The sequence below is a fragment of the Phodopus roborovskii genome, unplaced genomic scaffold (genome assembly GCF_943737965.1).
Source record: "Phodopus roborovskii unplaced genomic scaffold, PHOROB, whole genome shotgun sequence".
Lineage (NCBI taxonomy): Eukaryota > Metazoa > Chordata > Mammalia > Rodentia > Cricetidae > Phodopus > Phodopus roborovskii.
In genome coordinates, this window is record NW_026125680.1 from 1,925,784 (window position 1) to 1,945,002 (window position 19,219).

Sequence of the window (19,219 nt, forward strand, 5' to 3'; positions counted from 1 at the left end):
GAATAGTGTACACATCTTTTTCATCTCTGTTTTGATAGCCTAAGAGAAGCTATCTTGGTACCTACTATGCTCCTTTGAAATTTATTTTCTTTCTTTTTTTTTTTTTTTTTTTTGAGGCAGGGTTTCTCTGTATCGCTTTGGAGGCTATCCTGGAACTCACTCTGTAGACCAGGCTGGCCTGAAACTCACAGAGATCTTCCTGCCTCTGCCTCCCGAGTGCTGGGATTAAAGGTGTGTGCCACCACCACGTTTATTTGTTTTCTTTTCATGTATTTTAAAATTTAAATTAAAACAATCTTATTTTACATAACAATCCCAGTTCCCTCTCCCCCCCACCCTCCCATTCCCTCTACCATCTCCCCATCCCACCCTCCATCCATTCCTCAGGGAGGGTGAGGTCTCCCATGGGGGAATCATCAAAGTCTGTCACATCATTTGGGGCAGGACTGAGGTCATCCCCTACTATTTTTAAAATTACTTTTGATATGTAGATGTGTTGCCTGTATGTATGTCTGAGTACCATGGCTATGCAGTGCCCAGAGGGGCCAGAAGAGGGCGTTGTATGTCCTAGGGCTAGAGCTATATACTGTTGTGAACTGCCATGTGGGTCCTAGGGACCAGATCAGGACCTCTGGACGAACAGCAATTATTTTAAAGTGTTGGCCCATCATTCTATCCCCTAAACAATACTTTTTATCAATGAATGTGCACACATCTTACTGTTGTAACTATCCAATATTCTAAGATAGATTGTAGGTAATAGAATCAATTGTATCTTGAAATATCAAAATTGAAACAACATTTAATATGATCACACAAGACTTGTCCTGGGCTTAACTTCCACCTAGACACATACAAGGAAAAGGAAGATGGGTCTCAGTGAATTCAAGGTCAGCTTAATCTATACATCAAGTTCCAGGTCAGTACAGGCTACATAGTGAGGCCTTGTCTCAAGAAAACAAAATGAGCAGAAAACCAAAACCAAGACATAAATTTATGGGAATTTTTTTTCACATTCCATTTCTTTCTAGCCTATTAATCCTCTGAGTTAAAAGCCTTTTTTTCCTAATGTGTAAGAAAACTATAAAAGATAAACTCTTTCAAAGGGAAATGTAAGTTTTTATTGAAAGATGTCACACAAGAGACTTATAAATGTAACAATAGTTAAGTCATTTATAGAGTGTTAATTCCCAATTTCTTATAATAAAATCTACTGGGGGGGGGATTGCACTGCACTCTGTAAGTTTTTCACTTTTCAAAGACTTCTTTATTGTTTAAGATTTAATTGTATGTGTGTTTGTATGTTAGTGTGTGCCGGGGCGCGCAGAGCCAGAAGGGAGGTGGCACATTCCCTGGAGCTGGACTCAGGCAGTTATGAGCCACTCACTGTGGGTACTGGGAGCCCTGGAAGAGCAGGGTGCACTTTTAACCATGAGTCAAGCCTGAAAGATTCTCACAAGTTAAATTTCACAGCAATGACCACTATATATCAAGGTAAGTGTGGAAATGAAAGCATTAAAAGGATGGAGAAAAACAGGAACAGAGAACAAGTTACCCTGCGGTTCCTATTCAACAGTAGTAGTAGAACTCGGGTCCTGTTCTTACGAGACACGTTTTCTACTGAGTCTCATATTCGGTTTCACAGAATGCCACTAGTCATGTTCCTGAGTTCAATCAAGTTTTGGAAATGCTAGATGGGACAGACAGACTTCAGACTATTTCACATGCATCTCCAGGAAGACTGAAGAACGGAGTGGGCATCACAACCTCAGCCTCAGGCAGAAATCGGGAGAGGCAGGGAAGGAGAATGTTGGAGTGAATGGCTCCATCTAGTGGCCTCACTATTGTACAACTCAGGATGATCATGATGGACGGGGGATGGGGTGGGGGGAAAGGGAGGAGGCGAGGGAAGGGTAACTGTGGTTGGCATGTAAAATGAGTAAAAAAATTAAAGCAAAAAAATCTATAAATCAAGGCTTTCATTGCTAAATATCGGTTTAGATGTATAATTGCCTGAAATTCAAATTGCCCAGCTCCCATTGTCAGAGCAGCAGGGAGGCCTACACTTGAAGAAGGGACGAGCTGTTGGAAAACATCAACCCATCCAGACTAATGTGGTTTGATCAAGCCAGACCACCTGAAACAGAGTACCAGGTGATCCTACATTCAAAACAGCTGGACAAAGCAGCCTTACAGACTACAGCCAGGATTTCTGCATCTTCTTAGAATCCCCCATGACAGTGCCCCTTACCAGCAGAAAGTAGTTTGGAAAGAACAACGCCCAAATTCCCAAATATTGTGTATAAATGTTTGTTTTCATTTAAATGGACTTGGTTATATAAAATAAATAAATAAATAAATAAATAAATAAAAAGAAAGAAAGAAAACATCAACCCAATAGATTAGTTGGTCTCCAAGTTAAACCTACAAGGCTGAGGAAATTGACAGTGCAAAAAAATGGATAGCAAGAAGGATTTGTAGTCCATGTATGTTATTTTGGAGGTTCATCAACTTGGGAAAAATGGAAAAGAAATATCTGGCAAATCGGTAGAAATAAAAAGGGAAGTTGGGCCTTAAAGCCCTTCCAACCCTTGAGATTGGGCAATGAGTGAGTGAGTTACTCCTGCTATGACTTGGATCTTACTTTCCTTCCCAAAGCCCCATGTATTAAAGACTTAATCCCTAGAGTCCATGGTGGAACTTTGTAACAACAAAACAGAAAAAAAAAAAGATTTATTCTCTTGCGTACACGTGTATTCCAGCATGAGTTTATGTGCATATGTGTGCAGGTACACACAGAAGCCAGAAGGCATCAAATATCCTGGAACTGGAGTTACCTGATGTGGTGGTGGGAACTAACTCAGGTCTGCAAGAGCAGTAAGCACTTCTTAAAAACAATTCAAGACAGGGTTAATTTGTGTAGCCCTGGCTGTCCTGGAACTTGCTCTGTAGACCAGGCTGGCCTCGAACTCACAGAGATCCACCTGCCTCTGCTTCCTGAGTGCTAGGATTAAAGACACATGCCACTAAGCCCACCTGACAGCAGAAAGCACTCTGAAGCACTGAGCCATCGCTCCAGCCCCTATGGTGGAACTTATAAGAGATGAGACCTAGTAGGGAAAGTAATGTCACTGTGGGCATGTCACTGAAGGTGTTAATGGGACCCCAGCTCTTTCTTCTGTCACTCTGTAGTCCATTACCATGAGGTAAATGGCTTCACCCTCCCACATGATCCAGAGGTCCGAAGAAGCAGGCCCAATTATCAGGGACTGGAACCTCTAAAACTTGTGAATAAACAAACCCAAAAAACAAACCCTCCAAAAATTTTTTTTCTTTTTAAAGTTGATTACCTCAGGTACTTGTTATAGTACCAGAAGGCTGAGCAACACAACTTCGAAAGAGTTGTAATTATATAGAAGAGAAAGTTGACAAATGCTAACTACCTCTGCCAGGTGCTAAGTTGTGTTGATCGATGTGAAATAATAAAAAAGTAATTTACCTCAGTGGTCTGCCTTGCAAAAGTCCATAACCCTAACTGCACCATGAGAAAAAGCAGATGAGACCAAAGTGAGGGACACACAAAATAATCAAATCCAGATTATGCTTGGTGGCAGGTACCTTTATCCAATGAACCACCTAGCTGGCCCACACTTAATTGTGAAAAAATACCATATTTTTGTAAACGTAATAGTAGTGGAACATTGGTATAGGTGGATACGGGTACATTTTTCAACTTCTATGAAAATCTGAAGCTATTTCAAATTTTAAAAAGCATGATGTTTATAAATGCAGCATGGCATCCAGGTTGGATCTTAGAACAGTGGAAAACTGGTAGAATGCAAATAAACTCTGACATTTACCTAATAATAATGTATTGGTGGTGTTCATTTTGATGACTGTACTCTGGTAATATGAGACGAACATCAAGGGAATTTGGGTAAGGAGTGTAAGAGAGCTTTGGATTTTACTAACTACTCTCTCTCTCTCTCTCTTTCTCTCTCTCTCTCTCTCTCTCTCTCTCTCTCTCTATATATATATATATATATATATATATATATGTAGTATATAGTAAGGAGTTTGTGTGCTGAACACACATGTGTGCAGGAGTGCATACCTGTGCAAATATTCACAGACCAAAGGAATATGTTCAGTCTCCTTGTCTACTCTCTGCCTACACCCTTGAGACACATTCTCACTGAAACTGGAACTAGGCTGGCAGCCAGTAAGGCCCACTCATCTTCCTGTCCCTGCACTCTATAGAACTGGAATTGTAGGCACATAGGTGGCCATGCTGGGCCTTTTTATATGGGTGGTAGAACCTGAACTCAGGATCTCATCCTTCAGCACCAAGCACTCTTACACACTAAGGCATCCCCCTAGTGCTATTTCCTGTGCACATGTTTATTGAAAAGTACCGCAGCGAACAATGGAAACTAGACAACATAAACTAGAGAGTAAAACCAAAACAAAAAGGGGCCAGCTTTCAGAAGTGATGGAACGATGCAGTGCAACTGGGGCGTTAGCTCAAACCAAAGATGGTTAAGAGTCTCCGGGAAGCCAGTGCTTCTCACGGAAAAGGGGGAAGGGCCAGAGACTAAGGAAAATGTTGACAGCTTGGGCGAGACTCCATTTTGTATGCCTTAGCTATGTGCCATGCATAAACTCTTTGACCATACTATCCATAGTGCTTCATATGAGCAAAGATTGGTGGTCGCTATGATTTACTAAGGGTAAAACACACAGAGATAGGGAGAGAATGGGGATGATAGATCCAGGCAATAGTCACAGGATAGTTCCAAGCTTCTTGCTTCTGCAGCCATCTTCTCTCCAGAGCGCTCCTTTGGCACATGAATCTGCCCATTTATTTTATCAGCCCAGCGGTTTTTTTTTTTTTAATATGTAGCAGTTACTTAATACACACTGTGTAATTAATGAGCAAAGTGAGAAGCCAGAGGCTGGTGCAACTGGCAAAATTTCTTTCGGAAATTTCCCATGAAGCCAGGTGTAATCACTACACTCTGAGATAGAGAAAGATCAGGATTCAAGACCATATTTACTACTTAGAGAATCCGAATCTAACCTAGGTATGCTGCATAGTGTTGTATCAACTTGACACAAGCTGAGGTCATCTGAGAGGAGGGAACCTCAATTAAGAAACTGCCTCTATAACATTGGGCCTGTATGGCATTCTCTTAATTAATAATTGATGGGGTAGGGCCCAGCCCATTGTGTGTGGTGCCATCCCTAGGGCTGCTGGTCCTGAGGTCTATAAGAAAGCAGGCTGAGCAAGCCAGTAAGCAGTACTCCATGGCCTCTGCATCAGCTTCTGCCTCCAGGTTCCTTTCAAAAGCCAGCTTTATTCACTATCATAGGCTACTTGTGGTAGCAAGACTGTGCTGTTTCTACTTTGTTTTTTTTTTTTTTTTTTGTATTTTTCAATTTTAGTTATTTGTTCATTTATTTTATTCTTTTTTTTCTTATTTTACATATTGATGCCAGTTCCCTCTCACTCCCTCCCATCCCCCCACATTCCCATCCCCCACTACAAAGGGAGGGTGATGCTTTCCATAATGGGTCAACAAAATCTGTCAAGTCATATGGAGTAGGGACTAGGCCCTCCCTCCTGTCTCTAGGCTAAGGGAGTATCCCTCCAGGGGGGATGTGCTCCCAAAGTCCTTTCCAGCACCAGGGATACATCCTGGTTCCACTGTCAGAGGCCCAGGCCTTCTAACTGAGACCCGCATTCGGGGGTCTGAGTAGGTCCAATGCTGGTTTCCCAGCTATCAGTCTGGGGCATCCATGAGCTGCTCCTTGTTCAGGTCAGCTGTCTCTGTGGGTTTCTGTAGCCTGGTCTTGTTCCCATTTTCTTATCACTCCTTACTTTGTTTTCTCCTATTAAAACATTCTTTTATGAGAAGGTGATAATTAAAAGAAAAAGGGTTTGGGTTGGTCCTTTAAAAAAGCCAGCCCCTATGTTAATCCTTGAAATGCCATTGTTGGCTGGGCATGGTGGTGCACTTCTTTAATCCCAGCACTCAGGAGGCAGAGACAGGTTCTTGTCAGTTCCAGGCAGCCTGGTTTACACTAGGCAGGGCCACATAGTGAGGCACTAATTAAACAGTACAACAAAACACCCTATTGTGTAAGTGCCCGTGAATCAATGCATTTAAAAACATGTGCATGCCTGTGCAAATGTTTTGTTTGCTTTAGAAGAGAAATTGAAAAGGGAAGTGAACAATGCACATTTACTGAGTTCACCTACTAGCTAGATCTCATGTTCCACACACACATTATTCATCACTGAATATTTATATTTTGCATTAGCTATTTCCATATAACTTGCCCAAGGAATGTGCTAACAAGGGACTGAATCCAAGTTTACCTGACTCTAGAACCTGCTCTTCCCTAAATCACATCATTCACAGAGAATTTCTAATACTCTATTTTAGGGAGAATGGTGTTCAACTGATCTTCATATACATCTTTCTATTTAGTTTTTTGTCTTCAGTACTGGGATTGAACTGAGGGCCTTCCACATGCAAGGGAAGCACCCACTCACTGAGCTATATCCATAGTCTTATTTTTCTTTTCAGTCAGGGTTGAAGTTTTTCAGACTGGAGTTGAACTAACTTGCTTTGTAGTTCAGGCAAGCCATAAACCTATGATTCTCCTGCCCGAGCTGTGATTATGGGTGTACACACCCTGCCTAGCTTCTTTGTACATATCTTGGTGCTTCCTTTGCAAATGCACTTTCTGACTAAGAACTTCCATGTATTTACACAGTAATCCCAAGTGTCAGCATTATGTCCTCAAGCAACTAGTTTAGCTTTTTCTTTAGGCAGGTTATCAGGAAACATTCCTATAGCAGTAATTTGGTTATCTGCAGCTGAAACACTCAGCAAGTCAGAAGTACTCTGAAAAAAGTCAGTCAAAGCCAGGTGTGGTGGCAGAAACCTTTAGTCCTACCTAGCACTCAGGAGGCAGAGGCAGAAGGATCTCTGTGACTTTGAGGCCAGCCTGCTTTACTGCTCTATGTAGAATTCCAGGATAGTTAGGACTATACAGACCCTGTCTCCAAAAACAAACAAACAAACAAACAAACAAAAAAAACCCAAACCAAACAACAAATAAAAATGAAAGAAGGAACAGAAGGAAGATGAAGAGGAGAAGTAGCAGTAGTAGTAGTCGCGCAGCACCAAGGTACCTCACAGTCAAAGAGATGGAATTAAAAAAACAGGCACTGATCAGCCACACAGACATTAAGACTATAAAACAAAACAAAAAACTATGATTAGTTAGAAAGACAGTGACATAATAATTAAATTTGTCATGTAGAGTACAGAGAGTGAGAGAAAGGGGAGAGGGGAGGAGGAGAGAGCACTATCTAAAGAAAGAGAACAATGTAGGGGAAGTCTGAGGCAAATGACAAGCAATCAAGTAGAGAGCCAAGAACTCTAAAGATCAAGACCACACCGGAAACAAATGCAGAAAGAACCTGTGAGTACAGATGACAGTACTACTCAGTTTAGAAGTCAACTCAGAAAAAGCTTCAAGGCATTTTCTAATACATAATTTAGGGGCTTAAGATCTGTTTGCTTTGAAGTCAGTTTAAGACAAAAGTTTGTTTTTCTTGCATCTCTTGGTTTACTCAAGTCATCTAAAAATAATTCACCCTTAACAAGTGTTGATGACCAACTTTAATGATACATTTTCATTTTCAGAAACATATGCAAACCATCAACAACATTACCAGGGTTCCATTGTCCCAGATGTTATTTCATTGGTACATTATGTTGGTATTTACAAAGCCTTTCAAATTCAACAACACAAAACAAAACGGCTTAATTTTTAAAAACTACAATGCTTTAAAAAAATGTAAACAGTTCATTTTTACATTATTGTAAAAAAGAAGACTCACTCCTTAATGTGGCTTATTTTTAACTGAGCAAAGCCTGGTGCTCATGGATAAAGAAAAGAATTCTTTACATAGAAACATTGTGCTCCAGTGTGGCAAAGAAAAAAATTATATATATATACACATACAAAGTAAAGAATAAGTCCACAATTTAGATCACAAAAAAAATCTTGTCCCCAAATTGAGAAATTTATAAAAAACCATTTACACATGGTTATTGACCTATTGAAAAGCTATATAACATTTTCAAAACAATAATTCAGTCAAAAGATACCACGTTTCTTAAAAACAAAAGTTTGTGCAAAAAAAATTTTAGAGCTAAGAAACAAGACTATCACCCAGTAGGAGGCCAAAAGAGCCACTGAAATAATTTAACTTTGTTAGATTTAGTGCATGTAACCAAAAGGCACGCACATGTGATTAATATATTAATATCTTTTCATGCAGAAACCTGTGCATGTTTATAATTATATAACAAAACATAAACATAACAAAACATAAACTCTATGCTTGGCAATGTTAATCTAGCCACATTCTTTCTAGTCTATCAGTCTAGGGCTTCCTAGATCACTAACACTGCCTGTCAAAAAAATATATATTATATTTGGACAACTTTCAATAAAAGTTATAAAAGGATGTTAGCCTGAAACACTATAATACTTTTCTCATTTCTGATACATATAGAAACTTATGATATCCTTATTTTAAATATAATTTCAAATTAAGATACAGTTTTCCTTTTGTTAATAAACACTTTGATTGCTCCAGTGAAGTCAGCAGAGAGAAGAACTTCTGTGTTATCTGTCTTCATAAGACCTGAAAAGCATGAAAAGGAAGCTATTAGCTGATGCTAATTAAAGGAATAGGAAGCCCATTGCCACAACGCTGCATGTTCAGGACCCTGCTTCTACCTCTGGTGGGAAAGACTGCCTTCCAACTGTCTGTTTTCTAGATTTCTCTAGAATTCTTACATTCTCTGGTACCTTTCTGCCTGACTAAAGTATACTTTCATGTTCTTTTCCTGTCTTAGGGATGTTACAATTCCTTGTATGAGTAAATTACTCTAAAATAGTCTAGGCCTCTAAGTCATCTAATGCTTCCATTTGAATCTCAAGATTGGACTGCTGGAAGAATGTTATCAGCTGGGCAATGCTGCTGTTAAGAGGGGTCTTGGATATGACTGATAAGGCTGGCTTACCTTGGACACACTGAAACTGCCATGAAATGAGTACGTACATTTGCTTTGTGAATGCTGACTACACTCTGCCTTTATGATCTATACTGAATGTCTATGTAGCTATGCTGAATGGCCAAAATGCATAACTTTAACATTTGACAGCGGGGTAAAAACACTGACAAACAAATTCTGCATTAATTAACTTGATTATAGATAGACTAGAAACTGTAGATGTAGGAAGCACTGATTACTTAGTGATAGAAGAATTTAAATTGTCATTGAAAAGTTGGGTACAGGATGACTAAGGCATAATAATATTTTCACTCTAGGTTTGTTAATACCATCTTGTGAGCCTTTGAACAGTCTTCCCAATCCTTCCGGAGTATCTTTTTGTTTGTTTGTTTTGTTTTTAATTATTTTACTTTATTTTTTTCTTATTTTACATATCGATCCCAGTTGCAGTGCATCAGTAGTAAAGAATTTAGAGACACAAGAAAAGCAGGAGAAGAAAATGAAAATTCTTTATTGAGATTCAATAATAGTGCCTGACAATGGCTGGAATCTCAGCATTAAGCAGGTGGGGCAGGGGTTTGAGGAGGCCAGCCTCAACTTACAGTGAGTCCCAGGTAAGCTTGAGCTCCAGAATGAGGGTACTATAGTACATTGTCTTTAATTCTTATTACACAGTGAAAGCCACATCACCCCAACCTGGGGTGGGAGGGAATACAGGAAAGCCCAAACTGTCAAATGTCAGGAATAAAGAGAGAAGGCCACTGGATGTGTTCTATGGTCCCATACCCAGAGTTACCAGTTTAATCTTAGATATACCTAGACAGGTACAAATTTGGAAATAATCCATTAAAAGTTGTAAATCTTCAAAAGGGGTCTAGAGAGTTTATGGAGCCTTGTTAATGTGATTCAGTTTTGAGAGGCTTTTAAAAAATATTCTATGCATTGTCTCCAAACAGGCATTTAGTGCTAGGCCGGAATTCATCATTGTTTCTTAGAGTATTCTTCAGACAGAATAGCATATTAAGTGAAATGGGTAGTATAAATGACATTATTGGGACATTTAATTGAAGGTACTTAAGAACTTTCCAGCAATTCAAGTACTTTAAAAAGAAGCACCCTCTGAAGACAGGCATGGTGGCCCATACATTTAATACAAATATTCAGGCAGACAGAACTCTGTGAGTTTGAGGCAGCCTGATCTACAAAATGAGCTCCAGGACAATCAGGGCTGTGACACAAAGAAACCCTGTCTCAAAAAACAGAAACAAAACAAAAGCACATTTGTACATCCTATTTTATTGCTGTGATTTTATGGCCCTGTAAAAGGTCTCTCTGTAGGGTGCAAAAATGTTTAAGAATGTATTTCTAAGACTGCTTTTCTGAAGACAGTTTACTTTCTCTAACAATTGGTTCATGTATGCATGGTCTTAACCATACTCTGTAGGATTAACAGAGAAAATTTTATATACTTTCTTGGTACAGTCACTCTTATTTTTGACAGTTTCCTTTCACTTTCTCTTCTGAGCATTTTAAACACCTAAAATTGATTCCAGCACTTTGGGAGGCTGATCTCTGTGAAGTCAAGACCAGCCTGGTTTACAAATCAAGTTCTAGGTCAGCCAGGGATACATAGTGAGACCTTGTCTCAAAACAAACAAGTAAGTAAATAAATAAATAAATAAACAAATAACTGAAATTACCATTCATTCTCTTATGTTTTTGGTTGTGAGCCTAGCCTTTAACGGCTGAGCCATCTCTCCAGCCCTACCATTCATTCTCAAAGCAAATGTTAAGAACGACCCAAACTTGCAGGTGAGTGAACAGGTACCTATATGAAGATGGTAGGCATCTGTAGAAAGCAGAACTTTGCCTTCATTTGAATCATTAGTTCAGGCAGCAAATGACTATTAAGCACTGACTAAAAGCAAGCAAACACTACCCTAGGAAGTGACAATACTACATTAAATAGAGCACTTCGAGTCTCTGCGGTTTGTGTAGAAGTTGATTAAAGTTGTATTTACAAAACCTTGTTCTCATTTAAATTTCTGATTCTATCACTTATCCATGGGAAGCATGTTATGATATTCTAAGCAGGTCAGAGAGTCTTTCCCTCTATCATGTGAGTTCTGGGGATCGAACTAAGGTGTCATGCTTGGCAGCAGGGGCCTTTACTGGCTAAGCAATCTTGCTGGCCTCATTTTGGTTTCTCTTCAGGGAATGTTGCCTCCAAAAATGATGAACTCCCAATTTTCCAAAATTCCTAGATGAATTTAAAGGTGTAACCCTTGCAAGAAACATGTTACTGGAATGCTCAGAATGGGTATTTAACAACGGTTACACTGTACACAAGAAATGTTCTTTATATGCATACGATCTTATGGTGGCTAGAAATAAATAAAGAGGACAAAGAAAATATAGGCACTTACCAGTAGATGTGCTCTCCAAAACTTCAGAATCTTCACTTTTATCAGTCCCTTCTAACTTTTCAGACTGCATATCCAAGGATAACATCAAACTTGGGTTTGGAGCAAAGATGGCTGACGTGACAACTGCATTATGTGCTGGGAAAAAATTTATTTCAGGGTAACTGAGAAATTTTATACCAAACATCAAGACAAAAATGAGAATATGAAAAAGATCTTTTAAAACATAAGATTAATTTAAAACCCAGAAATATTTTTAAAACACTGTCTCATATAGGATCTATGCTTCATACTTTTCAAATTTTAGGTAAGGATAATTTTTTGTTGGTACAGAAAAACAAAAAAGTCTGCTATTGAAACACAACCAGTGATAATTGCTAAACTTCTAGTATGTCCTGAAGATCAGGTTGTTTTTCCATGTCTTGATCTGGGTGGCTCCATATTACAAAACAGAGTTGATTTCAATTTGAATAGAAATGCAGAGGCAGGATGACTTTACATCTTATTTGTACACATAGATACCATGGCCCATCCAGCACCAACTACAAACACAGACTTTTATGTTATTAAAGCTACAAGGGTAGCACCTACAAACTCATCAAAGTAGACTGGAAGCATATGACTACAAGAGCTTATTAAAATTATATCAGGGAAAAAATGGGCCCCAGAACTTAGTGAACACATTGAAAGGTGGGATACTCTCATCTGGGTCCTATAAAAAAAGATAGAACCTATCTACCACTTTAATGGCAATGGTTACGAAGCCAGTGAACGGCTATCTGACCACCTGGTCTATGTCAAAAATAGAGAACTCCTAATTGTAAGCTTAAGCTCAGCTTAGTCCCCCTGCTTGAAGTGTCCCACTTGAATTGCCTGCCTGTCACCTGTTTTTCAGTTCTGCACTTTCATAGTTTGGCTGTGGGTTGCTCTGCTTAGCCTCCCTTAATGTATTATCTAACTACCTCAGTGACTCTTTGCATCTATCTGCCTCTGCCCCAGTAAAGATTCCTTGAACTTTGTGACCTTTTTAACCATTTTGTAGCCACTCTATAAGCTACTAATTGCTGTGTCGTGTGCAATGTGTGATTGGAAGACAAGGGTCAGCGAGATGCCCAGTTGGTAAAGGTTCTTGTTACACCAGCCTAGTGATCTGAGTTTGGTCCCTGAAACCCATGACTCCACAAAGTTGTTCTCTGGCCTCTACACTTGGACAGTGTCATGTGTGGAACGATGCCACCCACACTACCCCACACAAGTAATAATTCTGAAGAATTGGGACAAAAGAACCTGTGTTGGCTAAAGGCCAGCTATCAAAGGAAACTGGGACTTCTTGGGAAATTGCAGCCAACAAAACTGTTGAAACTTGTGAGTTTACTGTTATTCTATAAATTCTGACATAGTGGAAAGACATAAATACGTCCATCTATGTTTCCAGCATAGTGCGGTCACAACAAATCTCTACTCCTTTATAATAAGGCGCATATATATAAGTAAGCTGCATTTGCTTACCTTTAATACCTTCCCAGAAGTCATTACGATCTCTCCTGACTGAAGTAAACTTGCTTAGGTCATGGTAAGTACTCCAGATATAAACATATTTATCTTCTGAACCGCTAACGAGGTAAGTAAAGTCATGGCTATATTTGAGCAGGACAGGTCAAAAAATAAACAGAAAAAAAATCAAGGTTTCCTTCTATCAGTGCTTCCTAATTTAAAATATCTAAAACAACACCTGAGGAAGACTCTTGAAAACTAGATCTATCTCCTTACTCTGAAGGTATGTTGGTGCTGAGCCAGGCTTTTTTGATGTTGTTGCTCATTGCTAACTCACTTGTTCTAGTACTGTTATTTATAATGGCTATACTGTCTTTCAAGATAATCAGGCTAATCTTTTCAGACACAGGGATGCAAGCTAATGTTCACATTTTGAACATAATTAGTGCCAAGGACCCAACCCAGGGCCTCATCATGCTATCCAGAACTCTACCAGCATTACTACTTTCATTAAAGCCCTGGTAACTGTGATGTGGGTTAATCCACTCTAGGAGAACTAGTGACTGAAAGGATACCAGAAGCAGAATAGTTTACCAGTTGAATGGCTGGACAATTATTGGGGACTTAAAGAAGAAAATAACTGATTTTTGAGAAGAGTTGATAGCAGAATTAGAAAGAAGAAAAGCCAGGCAGGTAATCCTATTTCAGGAGAGCATACAAGTCCCAAATTAAGAATTGAAATGATAATGACACAGTACTTCACTTTAGGGCGATAAAATGCTTTCTTGTCTCCTGCATCTAAAGGGATCAAGACAATATGTATGTGTGTAGTGGTGGTGGGGTACAGTGGCTGTTAAAGGCTTACATAAAAGTTGAGAAGCAAACATTCTGGAGCTAAGAATTTTCTAAGCATGTCTCTGACAACTATGATTTTAGGTCAATAATTTAACATTCTGGGTTTTGCTTTCTTTATTTGCAAAACAGGGATAGTTTTCTTGCCTAACATGAAAATAGAAAAAGTAAGCACTGTATGATGATACATGTGATACCAGTTATAAAAATGTTAAAGACTTAAAAGCCTTATATAATGAAAAACAGGGAGTGAAGAAATGCCATACTTTTGGGGATTTCTCAATGCCAATTTACCTGAAACTTGCTTTGATCTGGCTGCTGCTATTGACATAACCCTTATACTTCATGGACAGTGATAGGTCTCTGAGATCATATAGTCTTATTCTGGAGTCATTTGAGGTGACCAGTATCTAAAAGTAAAGCAAACACAAAGTTAAAAATATCATCTTGTAATCTAAATTAAGCCATAACACCAAAAAGTGCTAAACTCCAAGTAAATAAATAGCACAACTACAAACAGCAGTATTCTCCTATAATATTGCCCAGATATTAATAGTAACTTTCAAGAATCAATACAAAGTGTGGAGAGATGGTTTTGAATGCCACAGTACCTTATTTTCTCCAGGTAGAGGTTCAATGCCAGTAATTTTTCTTCCAACCTTGTTGCGTCCTCTAGTAGATCGTACATGTATTTGTGTATGGTATTTCAAGTGCTAAAACAAAACCATAAATTAAAAATGTCAGAATTAGAAGAAACCTCAAGGATCATTTTTTCTAAGTCTCAGATATTACCTTTTTTGCCCTATCTCATAGATAAGGCAGTTAAAGGCTAGAGGGTAGAAATAACTTGTCTGAAACTACAAGGTTCTTACCTCTGTATCATAGAAAATGCATCTACCATCATATGTCCCAATTACTGCATATTTGCCATTCTGACAGAAATTGGCAGCTGTGATCAATTTTGTCTGACCATCTACTTCATTCCATAAAGCCACTTTTTTGTCAGGGATGTTCCAGAGGCGGAGCTTTCCGTCCAATGATCCACTGAGAAAGTACCTGTCATCCTAAAATGGTGGTAAAACAGAATGCTTTTATTTTCACAGCAGGGGAAGCTCAGCTAATGAACACATTAGGTGATTTGAAATAATGTTCAAAAATAAAATCTTACTTGAAAAGCATGCTACTGTTATTTTCTTTTTATTTTGAAGGCTGGGTACTAGGGAGTCAGGGCAGGGCCTCATGCATGAAAGCAAGGAATCTATCAGGGAGCAACATTTATACCTAACCACAAAGTACTAGTCTTCAAGCCAGCATCATTTTGTGTACTAAAAATGACAACAATTAAACAAGTCAGCTTTCAGGTTGGTGAAACAGAATTTGAATCACTTCATCATATCCTTAAACTTTTTCCACGATATAGATGTTACTATAAATGTTAGAGTAAGTATCATATGAAATAATGTTCTACAATCATTTAAGTTTAAGGAATTCTGGAATGTAAAAACTTTATAGGATTCTTAACCTGTATTTTGAATCTCCAAAAAGGGGATAAAGTGGGCAATGGCTTTTAATTTACTTCACCCTGGACTGCCTTTGGGTATACTTTGGGAAACACTATCTTATACCAAACATGTTTCATGGACACGTGTAACACTGAGATACAAGGCTAACACCAGTTAGAAATTGGACCTGTATTTCAGGAACTCTGATACTGAATTGCAGATTAGGAGGTTCTGTATCTAATGAAACTGGCTCCAGCAATGTCAGGAGACATTTCTGATTGTCATAGTCTAGTGTAGGGGAAGATGTTACTACTGTAAATAGAGGCCAGAAGTGCTACAATATACAGACAGGGTAGCTATTGACAGACAGGGTAGCTATTGACAAAGAATGTCAATAGAGTCAAGGTTGAAAGATCCTCTGTAAACTAAGCTAGTACTACTACTCAGCTGGGTTGAATTCTGGTGATGTGATAACTACTTACTAGGGGCTGGGGAGATTGCTCAGTCAGTAAAGCGTAAGTACCTGAGTTTGGATCCCTAGCACCCACATACACGGTAATGGCACACATCGGTGACTTTAGTACCGAGGGTTAGAGAAAGGCTTCCCTAGAGCTTCCTGGCCAACTAGTCTAGACAATTTGGAAAGCTCCACGTTAAATCAGAAACTGTCTCAAAAATAATATGAGACTGTACACATATACACTACAGCTAACCCCCCCCCAAACACAATGAATACATATCAATAACTAGGACATTTTCTTCACACAAGACATTTAATTCACTGTTGAAGCCTGTCATGGATGATCTATACAAGATGGACATTCTTGAAGCTATGTTTTAGTAACTGTACTTAGCATTTACCAGAATAGCTGAACAAATTAAAAATATTTCATCTTGGGCTGGGGAGTGGTGCACATGCCTTTAATCCCAGCACTCAAGAGTCAGAGGCAGGTAGATCTCTGTGAGTTCCAGGCTAGCCTGATCTACAGAGTGATTTTTCAGGACAGCCAGAGCTGTCACACAGAGAAACCCTGCCTCAGAAAACAAAAAAATTTTTTTTTCATCTTAGAATTCAAATTTTAAATTTTATTTAAATATCAGCACATGTCTCCAATTTTTTATTCTATTTAGATGTTTGTTACTTTTTCCCCAGGTAACACTAGAGTCACATCGTATAAGAACATGTTAGTGGACATTTTTGAATCATAGCTTTTAGGTTTTCAAAGAAAATTGTAAAAATAATTGACAAACTCTCAATAATAAAAAACTATATAGAAGACTATTGGAAACTAGTATTTCCTTCTGCACAAGCTATTTCAATAGTGGAGAGATTTTGCTCAATTATTGCTAGGTATAAATTCCATCCTTTATCTTATCTAAGGAAAGGGATAAGGAAATTATTTAGAAAGAACATTCTACTAGTTTCATAGTCAAAACTAATAAGATACAAACACAGATTATACCATTTTAATTTTCAAGTGTTCTTAAGTCATTTATTTCTTTATTTTTGTTTTTTTGAGACAGGGTTTCTCAGCGTAGCTTTGGAGCCTGTCCTGGAAGTAGTTCTGTAGACCAGGATGGCCTCAAACTCACAGAGATCCGCCTGCCTCTGCCTCCCAAGTGCTGGAATTAAAGTCATTCACCGCCAATGCCTGGCTATTCTTAAGCCTTTTAAAATTTAGAATTATTAGTGCCGCCTTTTAAAATTTAGAATTATTAGTGCCTATGCTATACTATAGGCTTGCCTAGGGAGAGCAATTTCACCAAGAGGAAAAGTAAGTGATTTCTCCCAATTTGAGGAAAAAGAAGAAATGGGAAAACGACTGAATGTTGCACTGCAAAAGATAATGAGCATTAAACAAATAGAGACGCATGACTCGACGAGAAAGGTAGCCATTCACCAAACTATGGGAGAGAAAGTCAATTTAGAGCCAGCTCAAGTCCTCCACCTATTTTAATCTGACAGTGAGTATTCTTCCTTGTGCTTACATCTGCCAAAATCTAAAACTAATTCAGCTTTAAATATTTATGGCTCTGTACCATAAAGGTATAAGGCATCTACAGTTCCATGTCTTTGGTTGAAATAAAATTACATATTGTTTTTTTTTTTGTCAAGACTAAATTTCATGCTACCCTGAAATTTGTAGCTCAGGTGGGCCCCATATTCATGATCATCTTGCCTCAACCTCCTGACTGCTGGAATTCCAGACATGCACCATCATACTTAGTGAAGTACTCGGTTTCTAGGGGTAGTTATTAAAGGATTTTCTAGATTGAAAATGAATAAAAAGGAACAACAATGTGAGCCAGGATCAGCAACATATGTATGTTGCCTCAACTACTCAAAAAGGTTGAAGCAGGAGGATCACTTGAGGCCAGAATTTTGATGTGAGCCAGAGCAACATAGTGAGACCTGATCACAAAACAGTAAATAACAAACAACAAGAGCTGGGGAGATGGCTCCTTTTGGTAAAGTGCTTGCTATCCAAGCAGGAGAACTTGAGTTCTGATCCCTTCATAAAAGTTGGGTATGTCAGCACAAGTCTGTAACCCCAGTGCTGGGGTAGGGGACAAGACAGGTAGATTCTAGAGAGCTTGCTGGCTAGCCTATCTAGCCAGAACAGTGAGCTCTAGGTTCAGCGAGAGAGACTCACACAAAAACTAAGGTAGGTTTGGAGAGATGGCTTAGCAGTTAAGAGCACTGGCTGCTCTACCAGAGGACACAGGTGCAATTTCTAGCATCCACAAGCACCTATAATTCAAGTTCTGAGGGTTCCAACACCCTTTCTGGTTTGATACATGTGATACACAGATATACATGCAAAAATACCCATTAAAACACACCGTAATAAAAGTTTATTAGTTATTAAAAAATAAGGTAGAGTGTGACAAAGGAAGATAATTAATCTAATGTTGACCTTAGCTTCCACTAGTGAGTACAATGGCAAGTATATCCACACATGCACATGTATACACACAAGTGCACACACATGCATATAAACATACACACATATCACACACACACACACACACACACACACACACACACACACACACACACACTATTAACAGTGTTTCAAGACCCTAAATATTAATTCAGGATATCATATGATGAAATCTTGTCATTACCCATTTCGGTTTTTTGTATTTTGTCTCACTTCCACAATTCTCACCTATATACTTAACTTTACCATTTTACACCTATTGTTTCCTCCTTTTAGGGATGGTGTCTTGTTACATAGCCCAGCCTGGCCTTAAACTAGTGATTCTCCTGACTCAGCTTCAAGCAAGCTGGGATTACAAGCATGCAATATCATGTTTGGCTGCTATTTTTCTATTTCTATCTCCAATATTTCCCATCTCTAGTATATACTGTATTTATATTTCATATGTTATTAAGGATTTGGGATGACTTTTACTACTCTATCTGATTTCCACTTGTAATGCAGATTATTAGAATATTTATTTTACAACAACTGACTGACTGATTGACAGGGTCTCATGTATCCCAGACTAGCCTCAAAGTCTTTGTGTAGTCGAGAGTGACTGTGAACTTCTGACCTCCTCCCAGAATTTGAACACAGGCATATATCACCACACCCAGTTTTTGCAGTACTTACTACTGAAATTAGAGCTTCCTGCTTGCTAAGCAAATACCCTACTAAGCTACATTCTCAGTCCCTTTCCCCATTTTTTGAGACATGGATTCTCTTGGTAGTCCTGACTGTCTTAAAACTTACTATATAGACTATGCTGGCCTCAAACTCACAAGGGTCTCTCTGATGCAGGGATTGAACGCTTGTGTCACAACACCCAGCTTCCTTTCCATTTTTAAAGCAAAATA

At 38.7% G+C, this 19,219-nt stretch overlaps 2 protein-coding genes across 3 annotated transcripts in view; one reads left to right on the forward strand and one right to left on the reverse strand.

Annotated features, from left to right (window-relative positions):
• The window catches only part of Klhl13 (kelch like family member 13), a 585,186-nt gene that overhangs the window by 109,225 nt on the left and 456,742 nt on the right, over positions 1 to 19,219 (forward strand). The window lies entirely within an intron of this gene.
• Wdr44 (WD repeat domain 44) overlaps positions 7,675 to 19,219 on the reverse strand; it is a 91,999-nt gene continuing 80,454 nt past the window's right edge. The window contains exons 15-20 of the mRNA XM_051178445.1: positions 14,746 to 14,937; positions 14,485 to 14,586; positions 14,168 to 14,283; positions 13,037 to 13,164; positions 11,531 to 11,665; positions 7,675 to 8,731 (exon numbers count right to left, since the gene is read on the reverse strand). Of these exons, the coding sequence (XP_051034402.1) occupies positions 8,637 to 8,731; positions 11,531 to 11,665; positions 13,037 to 13,164; positions 14,168 to 14,283; positions 14,485 to 14,586; positions 14,746 to 14,937 (768 nt within the window). The 3' untranslated portion in view covers positions 7,675 to 8,636. The remainder of the gene's footprint in view (positions 8,732 to 11,530; positions 11,666 to 13,036; positions 13,165 to 14,167; positions 14,284 to 14,484; positions 14,587 to 14,745; positions 14,938 to 19,219) is intronic.